The 19,247-nt window shown below is 44.6% G+C and overlaps 1 protein-coding gene across 11 annotated transcripts; it reads left to right on the top strand.

Moving 5' to 3' along the window:
• Positions 1 to 786: 786 nt before the first annotated feature.
• Positions 787 to 18,245, top strand: ZNF821 (zinc finger protein 821). 11 transcript variants are annotated; one of them, XR_003435434.1, is made up of 10 exons: positions 851 to 1,021; positions 1,675 to 1,737; positions 3,118 to 3,235; positions 4,541 to 4,655; positions 11,631 to 11,756; positions 14,263 to 14,408; positions 15,099 to 15,203; positions 16,359 to 16,525; positions 16,734 to 16,860; positions 17,287 to 17,397. XR_003435434.1 is itself a non-coding variant. In XM_027119383.1 (10 exons), exons 4-9 carry the CDS (start codon positions 4,616 to 4,618, stop codon positions 16,780 to 16,782), a joined length of 633 nt encoding a protein of 210 aa, XP_026975184.1. In that variant the 5' UTR covers positions 851 to 1,021; positions 1,675 to 1,737; positions 3,118 to 3,235; positions 4,541 to 4,615; the 3' UTR covers positions 16,783 to 16,816; positions 17,287 to 17,326. The 11 variants fall into 11 exon arrangements, 10 of the variants coding, with proteins under 10 accessions (XP_026975182.1, XP_026975184.1, XP_026975183.1 ...); XM_027119383.1 differs by having other exon boundaries at positions 16,734 to 16,816; positions 17,287 to 17,326; XM_027119382.1 differs by lacking the exon at positions 17,287 to 17,397 and having other exon boundaries at positions 16,734 to 17,280.
• The last annotated feature ends 1,002 nt before the right edge of the window (positions 18,246 to 19,247 follow it).

Genomic DNA, 19,247 nt, shown 5'->3' with positions numbered 1-19,247 from the left:
GGGGAAGGAGGTGTTTTATTAGGAAGTGAGTCTAACCACTTTCAATTGCCCCAAATGCCCCTTAAGTGGCAACAGTGCCACAAGTTACCCTTCTCTAAATTAATTCTATGCCCCAGGGTCTACAGCTACTGTTGTTTTATTAGTTGAGAATCATGTTGGAGACTTACATGTCTAAAACGAAGCTAAAGATTTTTCTCCTCTGAGGTTCTGACAGCCGAACTTAGCCCCTCCCACAAAGGTCCGTGGCCCCTAGATCTCGGTCACATTAAACGCCGTGGGGACCGAAGAAACCGTGAGATGTGGGGAAATGAAGGGAAGAGGGTTTGGGTTGGGGGAAGGGGAAGAGGTTGGGCTAAGGAGAGGGGGAGCCTGCGGTGGAGCTGTGGTTGGGGGATGTGGGCTTTTGTGGCTGAACTTGAAGGTGGGGTAGGAAACCAGGATCAGAGCTGACAGTCAGGGTAGAGTTTAAAGGTTCAGGAGAGCATAGGGGAGCTGAGGAGTTGACAGGACCAGAAAAAGACCTAGGAGGGTGCGAGGCTCGGTGGTCTCCATGGCGCGAGAAACAAGGCGAGGCCCCTCTCGAATGTCTGTGATTGGATGCTCCCTTAAGTCCTGCCTCCCCGGACCCCTCTCCCCTTAAGCCCCGCCCATGCCTCCGGGCGCGCGCCTGGGGAGCGGGGAGGGGGACGAAGCTTGCGAAGGGGGGAGGAGGGGATAGGAGAGACTCGTGCACGCGCCCCACTCGCTGCGGGTGCGCGAGCAGCGCGCTCCCGCCGCCCGCGTCGCCATCTTTTCCCCCTCCGTCTGTCTGTCTGCTTTTGGCTTTGTCCGTCTGCAGCGCCGCCCCTCGGCTCCCCGCCACCAGCTCGGCCCGGAGCTGCCCTCTGCCAGCCGGGGCCCAGTCCAGGAGAGCCCCGGCCCGGCCGGCCCGAGCTGCGGCCCAGGGCCCATTGTCCGGGGGTCCGTCTGTCCGGAGGCGGGGCCCAGGGACCCGGAGCGCCGCGGAGCGCCAAGGCGCCGGGTAAAAAGACCCCCGACTCTTTCCCTCCGGGACCAGGCTGAGGATGCAGGGGCTCCTCGCCCCCTCCCTTGGTCGCCGGCTGTCGGTCCTTTTGTCAGTCTGTGTCTGGGGAGGGGAACAGGGGCTCGCTCTGGCCTGGGGGGCGGGGGCCGCCTTGGCTCTGACCCTCCCCCTGCCCCGGGTTCCCGCGACGAGGCCGGACCGGGCTGGCTCCCCACAGCGGCTGTTCCACTTTCCGTCCCTCTGGAGGTCTCGGGCGCGGGAGGAGCGTCCGCGTCGCCGCCCTCCCCGCGTGGGCCCAGGTCGGGCTCAGCCGGGCAGCGCCGGGACGGCCCGGGCGTCTGACAAGCTGGGCTGGAGCTGGGGGAAGGGGAGGATGGGCGTGGGGGCGCCGACCCGGGTGTCAGTCCCGAGTCGCCTTCTCGCAGAAGGGCTTCTAAATTTAGATTTCTGAGAAGACTGTATTGTCTGAGGGTTTGTCTGAGCCGCCTCGGAAGACCTCTGGCTCTTGTCTGATAATTCCCGGGAATCTACCTGTGCTCATGCTTCAGGAAGCCAGAGGGACGACCGTCTCGGCTGGTTATACACCCGGGAACAGGGTGAACTGTGAGGCGGCTACGTGACCAGCTTTCTTGTCCTCTCCTTTTTGGCAGATACAGATACCGGGGATTCAGGCGAGTTTACTTTGCTCCGTGGGAACTGCACCAGAGCTGGAGGTGGGAGTGCACCCTCTTTTCTTAAAGCTTGGATTTCACCCGTATTTTCTTGCTAAAGTCTGTGGTGTGTCCTGGAAGCTGCAACCTAACACCTGTGGGAGAGCAGGGACAGTGTTAAGGGGAGACGTTGGCCCCGCTCCCAAGTATTCTTAACCACATTCTAAAGATGGACAAAACTGGGCTTCTCTGGTGGCGCAGTGGTTGAGAGTCCGCCTGCCGATGCAGGGGACACGGGTTCGTGCCCCGGTCCGGGAAGATCCCACATGCCGTGAGCCATGGCACGTGAGCCATGGCCGCTGAGCCTGCGCGTCCGGAGCCTGTGCTCCGCAAGGGGAGAGGCCACAACAGTGAGAGGCCCGTGTACCGAAAAAAAACAAAAGATGGACAAAACTGCCTCCCTTTTTAAATAGAATCCCTTGTAGACCTGAATCTCACCGGTTACCTTTCTTCCCATCCTGTTTTTCTTCCAGATGGTGATGTTCGGGCTATCCATTTACATTTTTGTATCGGTTTCAGATTCAGGCTTGGGAACTGAGGCAGTGTTGAAAGTAAAACTGAGTTAGTGAACTTTACGGCAATGTGTCTATGGATTTTATTAGCTTTTACTGCTATAAAACAATTGTTTAACCTCTGAGATCTTGTTGTGCAGTCAAGAATGTTATCTGCTAGTGCTAGTTTTTTATTGTTAATTAATTACATAATTAATTAACTTACTTATTTTCAAGAGTCCACGACCCCACAGGCTTTCTTTTTTTGAGGGAGGAAGAGTATTTGCTTATGTTTTCCCCTTAATCCCTCAGGTGTGAAGTCCCATTGGGTACCATCTGGTTGGTTCCCCATTTGGCCACTAGGAGGATTGTGAGATGCAGTGGACACTAGTGCTTTAAATATGCCAGATGTTGATTTCTGTTTCTGACTTGTAGCTTTAGTATTGAGCTGTTGCCTCACCAAGATGATCTGAACAGAGCCTGTGTCATATTATTTGGCCTTCATTCAGAAGGATCTTTATTACCTTTATCTCACAGTTTCAATTTCTGATCTTAATAGGAAGAAAATTTAAAGATTAGTTAAGGTTTCATTTTCTTCCTTATACAATAGAGAGCTATAGCTCTGCAAATTTTAGAAAAATAAATGATAGGCAACCTGCATTTCATTCAACTTTCCACTTTGTGATTCCACAGACTTATAGGAAAAGATCCAAAGTGTAATATTCATTCACTGCTTCAATTTGTAAAATAACTACTTGATTAGAAAGAAATGATCAACACAAACAAAACTTAGAGAACACGTGTCATTAGCATTAGCACTCAACATACTACCTTAAAATTGATTTTTACTGTATACATTTGGAGTTTGTTGTTTTTTTTTTTTTAATTAAAGGTCTGAAAAAGAACTGTGTTTGATATGCAGATATGATAGAAGACTGCCTGAAAGCTGCTTCCTTTGCCACTTCCTGTGGAGGCCTGTCTTTGCCATTTGCGGTTTCTTTCTTCTTTTGGTAAGGGGAGGCAGGATCTGATTACAGGTCTGAGGTCCTTTCTAGCTACATAGAGGAGTTAGTTGGCATAACAGGAGGTGAGTCTTCACTAACTGGAGTGCAAAGTGTAGATGGTAGTAAGTAGCCTCTCATAATGCCTCTTAAGGCAATAAACTACAATTTTATATTTGCTTATTAGTGTGAGTACAATTTGAGAAGGCAGGAACTGAAAGAAAAGTTAGAGGGTGACCAGATCCACTTTCTCATCTTTGGTAGGAAAGAGAATATCTCCTTTTAATCTATGTCTGTTTATTCACTCTGTCTTTCAAAGAAAATTCACAGCTTCCACTACTAATCCATTTCGGACTCTCTAACAACACTTAATGCTGGGAAAGCCTTTCTTATAACTAACCAGGAACCTCTAGGCTTAAGTATCTGTTCTCTCCTATTTCAGGGAAGCAGGTGCATGTCTCTGCAGCACTTCTCATTTGGGGACCTTTTCTCTTTGTTCTTCCCACTCTTTGCTACAAGAGGCTGGATTGAGAAGAGGCACTAAAGTTATTAACTTTGACCACCACTCGGGAGCATGTGAGCAGGGTCAGGTTGACGTTCCACATTGAGGTATTGAATTAGTACCCAACAATGTGTATGGCACCTGGCTCTTCTGGTAAAAGCCCATCTTCAACAGGAAGTCTGATTTGCTTTAGTGCCCTGTCATCCACAGTGCCTAGCACTGTGCCTGCATCCCTAGGTAGAGGCTCTATTTCCCATGTTTCATTTACAGATGCCCAGAAGTTTTGAGATATTTCTTGTCTCACAGGGATGTGGTGCCTTCGTCACCTCTAGGAGAGATAACTTCTTGAAAAAAACATCTGGAGGTTCTCATTGGTGCAGATTGCAGGGCTTGACTTCCAGAGGGCATGTGACATATGAGCTGCCACCCTGTTTAGCTTCCTTTGCTTCCTTTTACAATTCATGAGGGTTATCCCTTTGAGCGTATGGTGCTTCTAACGCTGGTTGCCTGAGTTTTTTTGCTTCCTTTTCTACCCTCTGAGCTTGATCATGAACACTTAACAGTATTATGGATTCCAGAGTTGGATTTAGAGTGGAATTCTCTAAATCCTTTGGAATTCTCTCTGAAACTTCTTGGGACCTTAAAGTGTGCTAGAGATTTATTCATTTCTTTCTTTCTTTAAGAAGTTCAATGATTTATAACTGGTGAGTTTTATATATACTCAAAAACTATTTTAAAAAGTCTCTCATCTTTTAATTGTGTATAATTTATGAGCAAAATGACATGTGCTAACATTATCCTTTTTTTTGTAGGTCAGCACCTTGCAAGGAGGTAGTAACATCCAGTTGTGAAACTGGGAAAAGCCAGAGCTCTTGGATCAGGGAAACATGTCCCGTCGGAAACAGACAAATCCAAATAAAGTTCACTGTGAGTACTGGGCTTTTTATTCTGGAACCTGAGAACCCTGAGGGTTGGAAAGGAAGTGTAATCTGAATTTAGGTGATCGACTCACACTAATTTGTGAAGAAAAAAGGGTTAAAGTTGTCAAACATGATGGATTTAAAGTGTTTCTATGCTGGAGGAGGTCTTAGAAACCTGTCTTAGGAATAGGTGCTCTTGATTCATCCTTAGTATTCACATTAACAAACATTTATAGGATTCCTACTCTGTGCAAAGCCTTGTGCTAGATGCCAAGGCCGTAAAACAAAATAAAGATATATAAGACTATAACGTAGCCACAGATATATAGATAGATAGATGGGCATATAGCAAGATAATATATGCTAAGTGCCAAATAGGGATGCTGCAGACTGTGTGTACTACAGAAATTAAGAGGAGGGAGAGGAACTTCCCTTGCGGTCCAGTGGGTAAGACTGTACTTCCACTGCAGGGGCCAAGGATTCGAGCCATGGGTTTGATCCATAGTCGGGGAACTAAAATCCCACATGCCCTGAGGCCAAAAAAAAAAAAAAGAGGAGGGAGAGAGCTCCATGGACTGAGATAGCCAGGGAATGCTTGATGGAAGAGGCCTTAGACTATGAACTTGAACTGGACCTTGGAAGGTAGAAAGTGGATTCTTTAAAAAAAGAGGAAAGGAGAGGTAAAATCAGGTAGGGGAAAGCAAAGAAACAAAGAGGGAATGCACGTGGTATGCTCAGGGGACAAGGAGACTTTGTATGAAGCAGAAGTTGCATTTGTCCAGAAGCCATAGAACATGGCGTTGGAGACATTTAACTCTGCATTGTAGAGGCCCGAAGGCCAGGCCAAGTTCATACTTCATCCTGACTGTAAGGAGCTACTGAAGGTTTTTAAGCAGGGAGAATGGAGTGACATTCAGAATACAGTGTTTTGGGACTACAAAACAGTGTGTGGGCTGGATCACATGAAGAAGAGACTGGTAACAAGAACCAGCTATGCACTATTGCCTTGCATTATTTCTCAGCAGGTTCATATATACGTTTTATTTTAGTAATTGGATTGTAAATTTCTGGAGGGCAGACAGTATGTCCCATATATAATTCCTGCTATCCCTCTCTACTTCTAGCACTGCTCATAGTGGGTTTTCAAAAGTGCCTTATTAAATTAACACTAATATATCTATGTAGATTTGAGACAATTAACCAGTTTCCTATGATCTGGGGAGATAAGCATCCTCATTCAAATGTAAAAAAGAGACAAATAGCTCCGTGTTTTTATGGAGGACTGACTACAGCAACATTTGAAGGGAATTCAGTGGTATAACATATGAAAGTTTTTTGTTTTTTTTAAGGAAAAAAACCTACATTTGAGAGGATAGATCAGTCATGGAGTTAATATAAGAGGACTAAAATTTATTAAAAACATACCATATGCCAGACAGTATGTACCTTATTTTATTTTATTGGGTAATTTCAAAAGTAGGAGAGAAAACAGTAGGTTCAGAGGAATTAAGAGGACTTCAGCATTTTGTAGATTAAATGAGATTAGGGTAGCAAACTTTCATATACAATTAATTCTTCAAGTCCTAGAAAAGTTCTATAAGACAGCGCAAGTTGGATACTTCTAGGAGTGTATTCTGGAGTAGGTGGATATGGAAGGCTGCCTAATATAAAGGTGAGTGGTTCAGGAAGGATTTAGAAACTGCTGCTAAAACAGTGAAATTTAGTGGGCCTGAATGTGACGATTTTCAAGAGAGATAAAATGAAGTATCTCTACCATAGGTAATACAACACAGAGGTTCAGAAGGATTGTCTTCTCCTCTCTGGTTGAAGGTGGATATTGAGAAGAGACACAGATGTGACCCCAAGAAGGCAGGGCAGGAAAGGAACTCTTAGTAGAGTGATGGGTTCACAAATAAGGCAATCACTGGAGTTGGGCATTTACCTCTAAAAGCCACCTGTCCAAAGAGACTGAGAAAAGTAGCTGGTGGGGATGATAGTATGATCAGGTAGGTACAGGGAAGCCAGTAAATGCTTGTGTGGCCAGTGCCTGCGCCCACATAGCATAAGTCGATAGCTGCATCTCCTCCCACCGTAATCAGTCAAAGCCAAGATGAGCTGGTACTGGAGTTGGAAAACAGATGGACAAACAGACCACAGAGAAGGAGGGAATATCATATCCGCAGCTGCAGAAATGCAGTTTCTAGAGTTGAGCTAGTGATGCTTGTAGTATTGTGGTGGAGCGGGTGGGACTTTGCAGTGGTGACCATTAAGAGGGCTGTGAACAGAAATGTTCGGTGCAACTAAAAAGCAGACCCGCAGGGAGGGGCTATTTTCAGTGATGCATTTGGGCAGGGAAATGTGAAGGCATCTCACATGATGGACTAAGAAAGAAGAAAGACACTGAGATTTGCTGGTCTCTGAGGACCTTCTACTTATTTACTATTTGGGGACTGAAGCTGGTCCTACATTTTTTGAAAGGTCATCTTCTCATTGCCCACAATAATGCCAAGTAGAAATAGGTAATTTCAGTCTTCTGACCACGTGCGTCTCCTAACCCCTTGCAGTGAAATAGAACCAATCAAATGTATTGAATTTAATGCTGCTCATCTATTTAAAGTAAACAGAATGAACTCAAGGTCTGGGAGGCAGGAAGGTCTGCAGAAGCTTTGCTTAAATGTCAAAGCCAATGGCATTTGAGCAGAGTAATGGCTGAGCTCCATTAGATCTGCCTTCTGGGAACAAGAGGATTGTGTAGCAGGCAGCTCCTAAAAGAATATATTAAGAAGCCCTACTAAAAGAATATATTAAGAATCCCATTGCTGTAGCCTGGCAGCATCTGTCAGATCCACTTTAGAAGTCAATGGGCAGGCTGCTCTGGCATATACTTGGCTTTCCTCAGGATTGTCTCTGTATCTAAATTACCGTCATGATCTCTCCTTTACCCAGAAACGTCCAGGCAGACTCTTGTGTTTTGCCCAGTTCCTTAACAGACTTGATGCAGAGCTTTTGGAATAAAAGTCCAGAATTGTTTAGTCACAGAGGAACTGCATATGGGTTGAAATCTCTGTAGACCTCTTCCCTCCCTCCTTCCTCATCTCACCCCCTTCTGAATACAGATTTCTGTAACTGTTTCTAGAGAGGTTGAAAATACAATCCTTTGCACACTCTCATTTGGTGCTTTTGTACCAAGCAAACCACTAAGTAAAGGAAAACTTCCGTTTCTTAAGAGACTTTTGTTTTCAGATTATATATGAGACTAAAAACTTTCAACTTCAATTAAAGTTTTCAGCTTTTACAGAGAAGTAGGAAAAAGAAGCCTTTAAAGTCCCTTCTCTTCTAAAAAGTGCAGTTTGTTTTGTCTTCATTCATTGTTAGCATCCTTGTGAGGTAAATGGTTCTGTTCCCAATATGTGATAGCACCTCGGATTACGGAGACTGTCAGCTAGAAAAGGAATCCTAAGTGCCTCACTCCCAGTTCTAGCTCATTTTATTCTGAATTAGGCATCTGCTCTCTTAGAATATGTCTCAGCTGCTTTACTTAATTTAAGTCAGCCAGACATTGCATTTATTTAACTGCACCAAAGACTCAAGAAAGAGAATTGTAAAATCTTTGTCTTCCAGTAACTTTCATCTCAGGCTTCTCATCTGTTCTACAGGCTTGTTTGCATGGCTTTGTTCTTATCTGGTCTAAAAAACCTTAGCCAAATCAGACCAACAGTATCTTGATTTCATACCACAAAAAGGAGAGGTAGTACCTTGCTTTTTACTGTTGAACTTAGATGACTTTTTCTCAACTATTAATAGACAAGTAAATACCATGTTAAAGAAGATGGTTGCCCTACATTAATATCTAGAAGACAGAGGATTTTTTTTAACCTACTCCAACAGTCTCAAGATAGAAGGAAATAATACTGCTACATTGTAAAAGCAGGCAACTGTATAACACTTCTTAATCACTAGTATCTCTATGGATCACATTATACTTGAGTTAATATGACATACTTTTAGCAATTATCACTACCTTCTTATGAAAGGATAATTCTGGACAGTTAGATTTAGGGATTAGGTGAATAGTGACTACTGGGAGATCATTCACATATCTTTTTCTGTGAGGTCTGCCAGAATCCCTCTTTATGGTTTTTATATATTTTGCTTTATGTTGGTATTTAAATAAGAATAGCCCTAAGGAGTAAAGTTTACCTTAGCCTTTTTCCCAAGTCAGGAATGGAATAAAATAGAAGAGCATAGCTTTCCTTTCCAAACTGCCATAAAAGGAATAGCCCAACTATCCTAGGTGAGAATGCTCCCAAAAGTCCTAGATAGGGCAGCTGTATTGAACAGACTCTTCTCTGTTCTGTGAAGGCTGAAATATTTAGACAGCTTCAATAGGAATAAATTTTTAGCTCAAGTTTGATGGAGACTAGACTGAATTACTAGCTGATCTTGAAAATTACATATCTTTATAGATGTCCTTCTAATTCAGTGGTGATTCCCCATTAAGAAAGTGGGGGGGACTTCCCTGGTGGCACAGTGGTTAAGAATCCACCTGCCAGTGCAGGGGACACGGGTTTGATCCCTGGTCTGGGAAGATCCCACCTGCCGCGGAGCAAACTAAGCCCATGCACCACAACTACTGAAACCCGAGTGCCACAACTACTGAGCCTGTGCTGTAGAACCCGCGAGCCACAACTACTGAAGCCCGTGCGCCTAGAGCCCATGCTCTGCAACAAGAGAAGCTACCACAATGAGAAGCACGCGCACCGCAATGAAGAGTAGCCCCCCTCGCCACAACTAGAGAAAGCCCGCGCACAGCAATGAAGACCCAACCCAGCCAAAAATAAAATAAATAAATTAAAAAAAAAAAAAGAAAGGGGGGGAAGTGTAGATTCTTAGTATGTTATAAACCTAGCTGGTTTCTGGATAGGTTTCTTTAGAGATGTCATTGATGAGAATTGTCTGCCCTTGATGATTATATGCTGGTACATAACTTGTTCCTTAGTGTCATATCTGTCCACAGCCACCAGGTCCAAAAACATGCATTTACCCAGAAGAATTCAGTAACTATTCCAGTTAGCCATGGTCTTGTGGTTACAGAGGAACCAACGTGGAGAAATTAAATATTTTACTCCTGCAAAGAGGGAAGAGGAGGCGCTATAACACAGAATTCATATTTTGCTCTCCCTAGCGGTAATTTATATCCAGTGTGTCATCCTGAATATTATGAAAGTGGACTTAAAGCAGGTTATTTTTCGTTTACTTGAGGGCTGAGTGGCTAGAAGTACACTTGGACTCTTAGCACCTGTATTCCCACTCATAGTGTCAGTCAGAATAGCCATAATATTACTCTAACCCAGGCATGGTAACTCATCACATGGAATCAGAACCATAAAAATGATGGTTCCTTCTGTCAGTCTTGGCCTTGAGAACATTATTTTGGTATTTGAGTTGTATATATCAGTTTCTGATGGTAGGAAGGTAACACACTAGGATCAGAGCTATTCTTGTCACACAGAGACAAGCGTTTGTTTTCAGTAAAATTGCTCTAATGAACCGCTTAAAATTCTGTTTACAACTCTGCTAGAAAGCAACTGAAAAATATGGTAATTAAGGGTTGGACAGACTGGGGTCTGAATACTTTGTTCCACCATAGACCTTAGTTTTCTTCTAAGTAAAATATGGATAGTAATACCTACCACATAGAGTTTTGCAGAGAATTAAGGTGAGGTAGCAACTATAATGCACTTAACGTACAGCCTGGAACTAGGAAGTGCCAAATAATCACTATTATTAGCATTTGGCATTTAGCATATAGTAGATGTTCAATGAATATTTGCTGAACAGATACCTAAATGAATCACATGAAGCCTACTTCACATCAGTTCTTTCACTGCCCAAGGACTAGTTGTACAGGTCAACTGACCAGTTCATTCCTCCTACATCATTGTATCAGCCTCGGAACCTGAGCCTGTTTAATTTCCTCTCTCTCTTCATTAAGAAAGCGCCTGGTCTATTGTCAGACATTTCACTAGGGCTTTTTATTATTCTCTCTTGGTGGCTGGAGAATGGGGACTGTAGTTTCCACTCTGACTGAGATAATGGAAACCTCAAGAAACCCAATTCTCTTTTCTCCTTATGCCTGGCCTCTTGGAAATAAAAGAGCACTTAAATGTTAACTCTTCAATAACCACACAGATCCCAGGCAGAGTTCCTCACAGTAAATGCATAATCAAGGATGGGTCCGGGGCTTTTGGATACTGCATACAAAGAAGAAAAAAAAAAAAGACCACACTAAACCAAGGAGACTAGATGAAATATTACCTGTTGCAAATTGGTTGGCATGTTTCAGGAAGTTTGTTCCTCAGCAGAAATGGGTTCACATATTATCTGTTTTCCTTTTAATCCATTATTTTTTATTTGCTCGTGGCTAATTCTAATAGATGTGAGAGAGTAAAGGAAGAACTTCTAGAGTACGTCTTGTAAGGAGAATGGATGAAAGATGGGGTCATAGATACTGTTTCAGTTGGATTATTTGAAGCACTTGTTTATAGTCAGAGGCAGACAGAATCAGGACCATATTGCTAATACATTGAGATTCAGAGATTGTGCCCAGATTTTTTGCCCCATCTTCGTTCCATCACTTTGCCACTTGCCTCTGTCTCCCCAGTCCTGATGGAAGGTTATAAATAGAATTGAGATTTTGATGTTAAATTGGTAAAGTAGCAATTGATCACCTTTAAAAGGAGTCAATATTAGGAGGATTTAAGAGAAGCAAATGATGCTTTCTAGAGCATCTGGCTTGTTGCCCAAGAAGAGTAGCTGTCCCCGGAAACCACTGGAGGCAACAAGCTGACTTGGAGATGAATGACCCCACCACAGGGTACCTGCCTGTCTCCTACCTTTGAATGGTCTGACTTTCCAACCAGCTTGCCTGGGGATGTACTGCCCAGCTGGTGGCCTGACTATTTTTCCTTGTGACCACCAGGGGATCAAGTATTTGCTGGGCTAGAAGAGCAAGCCCGCCAGGCGATGATGAAAACTGATTTTCCTGGAGACCTTGGCAGTCAGCGACAAGCTATCCAACAACTAAGAGATCAGGACTCCAGTAGCAGTGAGTTCTGCACCTTCTGGTAATGACTCAGGGCAATGGGAGAAGAATTATCAGAGTGTGTGTGCTCTGGGGATTATGCATGGGGGTTGGGAGGAAGACATGAAGTAGGAGATTTGTGGATCCTCAGTGTTCCCAAAGGTGTTCTAAGGTGTATGGGCATATGTTTGTCCAGAGAGAGAACAGGTTTTTTTAACTCAAGGACTGCAGTACTTGGCATAGTGCCATACACAGATAGATTTGTGATGACTGTGATAGACAGGGGCATAGGAATAATGAGTGCTCAAGCAGCCCCTGGGCTAGGTCAAATGAAAAGAAAAAAATCCCTGTCTCTTAGGATCTGTTTATTCATAATTAATAAAATATAAGAGTGGTATTAACGAAAGTTTTGCTTGAGGACCCAGTTTTAATGTTTTATAAGAGGACTTGCTTACCAGTGAGATTATGCAGCATGTAAAATGCTAATGTCGAGGTCTTCCCACACCAAGTCCTGAGTAGATCCCTTTGCTTAAGAGATTGAAAAGACAGTGGCTGGTAACTGGTTGAGCCTCATGGATTGTCTGTTCTGTGACTTGCTTGAACAAATACACTTTGAGATGTGTTATTTCCTAGGATGATTTCCACATCTGATCCATCTGATATTGGTTATTATTAGTGTCAATTCATATTGACATTTCTGATTTTTCTCCATGTTCGGGGTTGTAAAAGAAAGAAGAGGCAGAGAGTTCTGTACCTTCCAGGAACTACATTTTCTATTTAAACTAATACTCTAGCAATAAAAATAATAATTTAGCAAGTAATTGCTCAGGTACAGAAAAGTGAACCAAATATTTCTAGAAAATCTGTGGGAGCCACCAGTTTGAGTAATAGGTAGGAATGGCAATATCTATAGAAGTCTGATAGGTTTCCATTCTGGAAAAGTTGCATCATCCCTCTGCATGGCATACTTATTCTTTTTTTAACCTTTCTAGTAGAGAGATATATTTGGATTTTTGATGAATTACAAAAAGTGTTTGATACAGTGTTGTCTTAGACTACAAGTATTCCAAATAAGCTGGTGAGAAAATATAGTATGATTTAATCTGTGCCAACCCTTATTACTGAGATCGATTCACACTAAAGCTTTGGACCAAGGAATAAGGCATACTGTAGATCTTTCCAGGGCCCAAATCCAGTCCACCAACCAAGTGAAGTATCTAACAGAGACACATGTATCTACTAGCAGATGATTTGGTTAGATTTTCTTTTGAAGAAAGGGAATGTAACCAGTTTTGCCCAGTTCTTGGTAGATTTAGAAATTATGTGAGGGATAGTAGAGAGAAGATAAGAAGCACACTGTTAGCTAGGAAAGCTGAGTCTCACTGCTGATGCTGAGAGCCTGGTGAAACTCTATCCTGTATTTCTCTTGCTGACAGTCAGGCCCAGGAGTCCAGGATCTAGGTGGTGTTAGAATGGGACTGGAGTCTGACAGCTTCCCTAGGTTTGGCTTCCTCTTGTGATCTTCAAAGTACTAGCACTTTTTTTTCCTTTCAGAAAGAACTCCCTATGTTATTGTGTTTTTTAAAAATCATTTCTTTTCCAATTTTATAAGTAATAGAGGAAAGAAATCAGCACACACAAACCTTGCAGATCCCCTAGCCACAGGCAGACCTCTGCATGGCCACATCTTGCACCCTGAACTAAAACAAATCAATTCTTTCTTTAGCCACGAGAAATTATATTTCATCCTAAAGTAAAGAATGTCCTGTTCCCTCCACTTGATGCATTCAATAATCCATCAGATAATCCAAAGAACCAACAGAAACAATGGACTTATTTAACGTAGAATGCTGAGTTACTAGCAGGGTAAGAACGCTGTGAGTCAAATACCACGACAGAATGCCCGAGGTTGGTTGCTGTGCTAACTTTTCCACTGTACTGAGCTTTTTCCCTATAAAGTGACATTTTTACCTAATTTCCTACTGCCTCCTTTATTGATAAGAGGAAAGAAAAACTTGTTGGTGTTTCTGTAATCATGCCTTGGGGTTTGTTGGGAGAGAACAGATTAGTGGGTCTCAGAATAGAATAGTGTATGTGACACCATGGAGAAATTGTGCAGGGAGGTTATGGAGAAAAGTAAGTAATAAAATCAGTGATAAGCATTGGTAAGTCAGAAGTGGTGTGTTGGAATGAGCATGGTGTGAGGTGCATAGGAGGTGTGATTTGAAAGTGTGAGATATTTGGGAACCCTGTGTAAGAAGTTATCATTTTTATGATAATATACAGGACCTAATAACCATTTTCCAATACAGTTTTGCCTCTGATTTTCTCTTTAGTGTGTATATGGCAATATAAACAATTATAGCTGGCTTCCACTTAACGTGATTTGTACCCATATAAGCACTGATACAAACTATATTATGGAAGATCTGAGAATGTTTTCCATTTTAGCTGCAAACTTTAGGGTGGAAAGCAACGTAAAATGTATTCATGCAAAAATCAGAAGAAGTGACCAGTTTGTGTGTTCCAGGTGACAGTGAGGGTGATGAAGAGGAGACCACACAAGATGAAGTCTCTTCCCATACATCAGAGGAAGACGGAGGGGTGGTCAAAGTGGAAAAAGAGTTAGAAAATGCAGAACAGCCTGTTGGTGGGAACAGTGTGGTAGAGCATGAGGCAAGTGACAAATGGCTCCTGAGTCCGGGAACCTCCTTACCCTTCTACTCTGCCCAAGATGCCTCTCTTCCACATGTAACACTCTTGCCTCTGAGGGTCTCCTGGGCTTCATATGAAGCCTGTCTTCCTTCCCAACATGAGTTACCCAAACCTCAGACACACAGTTCTCTTCACACCCAGCTTTCCTTTTCCACCCACGTATCACTTCACTCCCACACAGCTCTTCTTCCTAAAGCTCCCCACTTCTTCCCAGCAGAACATCCGTCTTTGCAAAACTATTAGTTGACTTCCTCAGGTGTACACTTGAATATGCTTGCAAATTTCAGTCAAAGTATTAACTGAGGTGCCATCTTTTCACTAAACTGTTTCCTAAGGATTCCTGCAAGAGGCATGGCAGTAGGGAAAACTGATCTTCTCTACAGAGTTTACCTTAGGGGAAAAAAAAATAGATAAGCTCTCTCTGGAGTAATACTATGTCTTCATGGCAGGAAGCCTTGGAGAAAATGAAGATGGGAGCAAATTTAATTCCCTTTCCCCTATCACTTTTTCCTTTGACCCACAATGGGAACCTAATAATAACATATGATAAGAGGTTGTGTTCCTTTTAACAGGATACCCTTTTAAAAGAAGTAGGGGCAGGGAAGAGACTGGTAAACTGTGTTCATGAATTGCCTACTTGTTAAATTGCAGGTCACGGAGAATTTGAATTCCGACCCCTTACTTGGACTCTGCCAGTGTCCCCTCTGCCAGCTGGACTGTGGGAGTCGGGGGCAGCTAATTGCGCATGTGTACCAGGTATGGCGTGCGGAGCCGCATGCTCCAGAATACGGGCGCCAACAACTTGTGTAGCCTTTGCCTCCAACCCCGGAAAGAACCTTGGGTTGTTGCTTCCACCAAGACTCCACTCCAATCCTCAGAAAATTGTAGAGAATAAGTGGGATATGTTGAGTGAATATGTTCTGGGTTCCCAGGCAGACACACTGTGAAAATTAAGTATCATTTTTTTTCTAAATTACTTAAGACATATTTAAAACAGTGAAATAGAAACTGGGCTTTGTTTTAAAGAAGAAAAAATGAGTTAACATAGGTGTTTCTGAAGTATTGGAGAAAGATAGTGTAAACCAGGGGATCAGAACTAGACAAACTTTTGTTTCCTTTTTTTTCCTGATCCAGTCGCAGAACATGTGCCTTACGCTCTGTATTGAACAGGCATCAGCACACATGGCAGCCTGAGTTTTACCATAAAAATAATTGGTTCATGAGGAGAAGCATTTCTTCAGGAGACTGATTTTAAAAGACTGAAGAAAAGGCAGTGCATTTAAACACCTTTTGGATATCAGTCTTTCCATCCAGCTTCTAGACTTGACCTTCAGTGCTCCTTTAAAATGCACTTGTGGGCTTCCCTGGTGGCGCAGTGGTTGAGAGTCTGCCTGCCGATGCAGGGGACGCGGGTTCGTGCCCCAGTCCGGGAAGATCCCACATGCCGCGGAGCGGCTGGGCCCGTGAGCCATGGACGCTGAGCCTGCGTGTCCGGAGCCTGTGCTCCGCAATGGGAGAGGCCACAACAGTGAGAGGCCCGTGTGCCGCACACACACACAAAAAAATGCACTTGTACCTACACAGCATGTGGCAAGCAGGCCGTGAGAAATTATCCTGAGCAATTCTTCTCAGGCTATGGAGTCCCGTTGTCCCCCAAGCCAGCCACATGTCCCAGTACGTAGTCAGAACTCAAACTAATGAAATCTGAGTGATGGTCTGGATGGCCTTGCCCTTCTGAAGGCCCTTTAACACAAGAGACTCTTACTTTTCCAGGTGCTAGATAGGGAGAATAGTTGCAAGTCCTTGTTCTAACACTAAGGAAAGGGGACGTTTCCCAGAAAGTAGTTCCTAAGTGGGTACAGATTGTCCTGGAGCTGGTGTGAGTTGACAGATTAAGGCTCTCTTTTACAGCACACTGCAGCAGTGGTGAGCGCCAAGAGCTACATGTGTCCTGTCTGTGGCCGGGCCCTTAGCTCCCCCGGGTCATTGGGTCGCCACCTCTTAATCCACTCGGAGGACCAGCGGTCTAACTGTGCTGTGTGTGGAGCCCGTTTTACTAGCCATGCCACGTTTAACAGGTTAGCCGGGCAACTGACCCTCTGTGCTGGGAACAAATTACTGGGTGTGGGTTCTGCTTTCCCAAGTCGAAGTGAAGGTTAGAGATGGGCAATGCAAAGGGAACTGACTCTTGACTCTTTGTAAATACAAGTAATGAGGCTAGTAAATATGTCCATTCCATTAGACATCCTCAAAGGGAAATGAATTCTTATTTCTTTCCTCGATCAGAATATCTTCAACTAGAAAGAGATGTGGGGAAGACCGAGACCATTCATGAGAAAGAAGTTACAGGGTGCTGAGAGGACCCTAATGTGAGGACAGAGTCTCCACTGTGTCCCAGGAAGACTGGAACTGTGTAAATTGTGTCTGAGTCCCATTTGCTAGTGTACAATGCAGGGTTGGCTGGGGGGAGGTGGAGCCAGTGGACTGGACCTCGCCTGAAGGCAGCCTCCGCCTCAAGGAGGACTGCCCTGCACAGTTCCTACAAACACCATCAGTCCGGCTTGAATGGAACTGCACATTGTAAGGGCTTATCTGGTTTCTGGTGGCTTGCTGTGGTGGTTGGCTCAGCCCCTAACTCCAGGTGGGCTTTAAGACTTGGTAGACAACCTAGCCCAAAGAAGGGCAAGGGTGGAAAGGTAGAGGAGGTCTCCCAAGCACTCATACTGACCCCTAGTGGTGAACTTGGAGCAACTGGCCTGGTAGGACAGAGTAAGTCAGGGCTGGATACCTGAGCCTTGTTAGACCGTGGCATTAACCATCTAAACTTTTTGCTTTCCAGTGAGAAACTTCCTGAAGTCCTTAATATGGAATCCCTACCACCAGCCCACAGTGAGGGCCCCTCCAGTGCTGAGGGGAAGGACATTGCCTTTAGTCCTCCAGTGTACCCTGCTGGAATTCTGCTTGTGTGCAACAACTGTGCTGCCTACCGGAAACTGCTAGAAGCCCAGACCCCCAGTGTACGCAAGTGGGCCCTGCGTCGACAGAACGAGCCTTTGGAAGTCCGGCTGCAGCGGCTGGAACGAGAGCGCACAGCCAAGAAGAGCCGGCGGGACAATGAGACCCCCGAGGAGCGGGAGGTAAGGCGCATGAGGGACCGAGAAGCCAAGCGCCTGCAGCGCATGCAGGAGACAGACGAGCAGCGGGCACGCCGGCTGCAGCGAGATCGGGAGGCCATGAGGCTGAAGCGGGCCAATGAAACCCCGGAGAAGCGGCAGGCCCGGCTCATCCGGGAGCGGGAGGCCAAGCGGCTCAAGAGGAGGCTGGAGAAAATGGACATGATGTTGCGAGCTCAGTTTGGCCAGGACCCTTCTGCCATGGCAGCCTTAGCAGCCGAAATGAACTTCTTCCAGCTACCTGTGAGTGGGGTGGAGTTGGACAGCCAGCTCCTGGGCAAGATGGCCTTTGAAGAGCAGAACAGCAGCTCTCTGCACTGAACCACACCCTCCTGCCTGCCTTCCCACTCAGCCGTCCCCAGGGTCCTGTCCTTGCTGCTGGAGGCAGGCCCGAGTTTGTTGCAGGTGGACCTGTGTACCCCTTGCATATGGGAGCAGGATGATGGGGTCAGGAGGGACCCAGCTCAAGGCAGCTCTGGATGAGGGAGCAGGCACTCCAGACACCTTGACTCCCCAGCCCACTGCTGCAGGGCATGAGCATAGGACTCTGGGGCCCTAGTGTGGCCCACACCCACCCCACGGAGTTGTGAGGGCTAATAAATTAATTTTATCTTTACTGGCCCTTTCCTGCTTTTCTCTCGATTTCATTCTAGCAAATCTAGGAGAGACGTGGATGGAAGTTTTCAGGCAGGACATCTAGCCATTGTCTTTTTCCGAGGGAGGGTGCTCCTCAACAAAGGCACTCCCAGCAGAGATCCCTTATCTGGCCCTTCACAAGTTAATGACATTAAGGAAGAACCGATGCTGACTTTGTGAGGGTGCATGCCCACAACACTAATGAAGATCACCTGTGGTCCCAAGAGCTATTTCAACCCAGCTTCCTTTTCCAAACTCAGAAGTAGACGCCTTTCCTCATAACTGGCATTTCTGAAGAGGATGACGTATTTAGACCAGGTACCAGCTACTTTTCCCAGTCTGCCAAACTTTTAAAAATTCTACCCTAGACAGCACTCAGTTGCATTCAGGAATACATTCATAGAAATAGCTGCAATATTAAGGTTCATAGTGCCGAGGAACTCATGTTTGAGAGAAGAGGTAAAAACCCATCTTTTTATTTATTCCTCAGAGCCAAGGTAGGATAATTGAGGAAAATCCAGAATTAAGGTGCCATGAGAGCTCAGGTCAGTAGCGGTCAAGGCCAGAGCAAAATGACGACTCTGGCAGTTTGTATGGCTGCCAAACCATGGAGGAGACGAGCTGAGGTCATTTCTAAAAAGGTTCTGTGATGGTACACAACAAGCACAGAACTTTCCTTAGCCTGCACCAAAGGTTGTATACAGTTTAGATAATTACAGATCTTGAAGTCCAGAAGGAAGTGCCCTAGTTAAGTTGTAGCCAGAAAAATAACTATGCCAGGAATGTGGACCTCTTCCAATGTCGTAACAAGGAAACTTGGACTCCTCTCTGACCTCCACAGGTTCAAGGCTATTTAAGAGTGTTAACTGACCCCCCACCAAACCAGGGTTAATTCCCACCAGGCAGGCCGAAATATTTGTCTTGAAAAATACAAAAATATTAATAAGCTTATTACAAAATACTGGACATTTAAAAGAAAATATTTAATTGA

Source organism: Aethalodelphis obliquidens, unplaced genomic scaffold (assembly GCF_003676395.1).
Source record: "Aethalodelphis obliquidens isolate GAN/ISIS:26980383/991018 unplaced genomic scaffold, ASM367639v1 scaffold20, whole genome shotgun sequence".
Classification (NCBI taxonomy): domain Eukaryota; kingdom Metazoa; phylum Chordata; class Mammalia; order Artiodactyla; family Delphinidae; genus Aethalodelphis; species Aethalodelphis obliquidens.
This window is presented reverse-complemented; position numbering and strand designations above follow the sequence as displayed.

What these genes read in the sequence shown, in the direction of transcription:
- ZNF821 (XM_027119377.1), top strand. Translation starts at nt 4,616, where the DNA reads ATGTCCCGTCGGAAACAGACAAATCCAAATAAAGTTCACT. An exon ending in TAATTGCGCATGTGTACCAG is followed by an intron (nt 15,204 to 16,358) that starts GTATGGCGTGCG and finishes TCTCTTTTACAG; the next exon opens with CACACTGCAGCAGTGGTGAG. An exon ending in AGCCATGCCACGTTTAACAG is followed by an intron (nt 16,526 to 17,286) that starts GTTAGCCGGGCA and finishes TTTGCTTTCCAG; the next exon opens with TGAGAAACTTCCTGAAGTCC.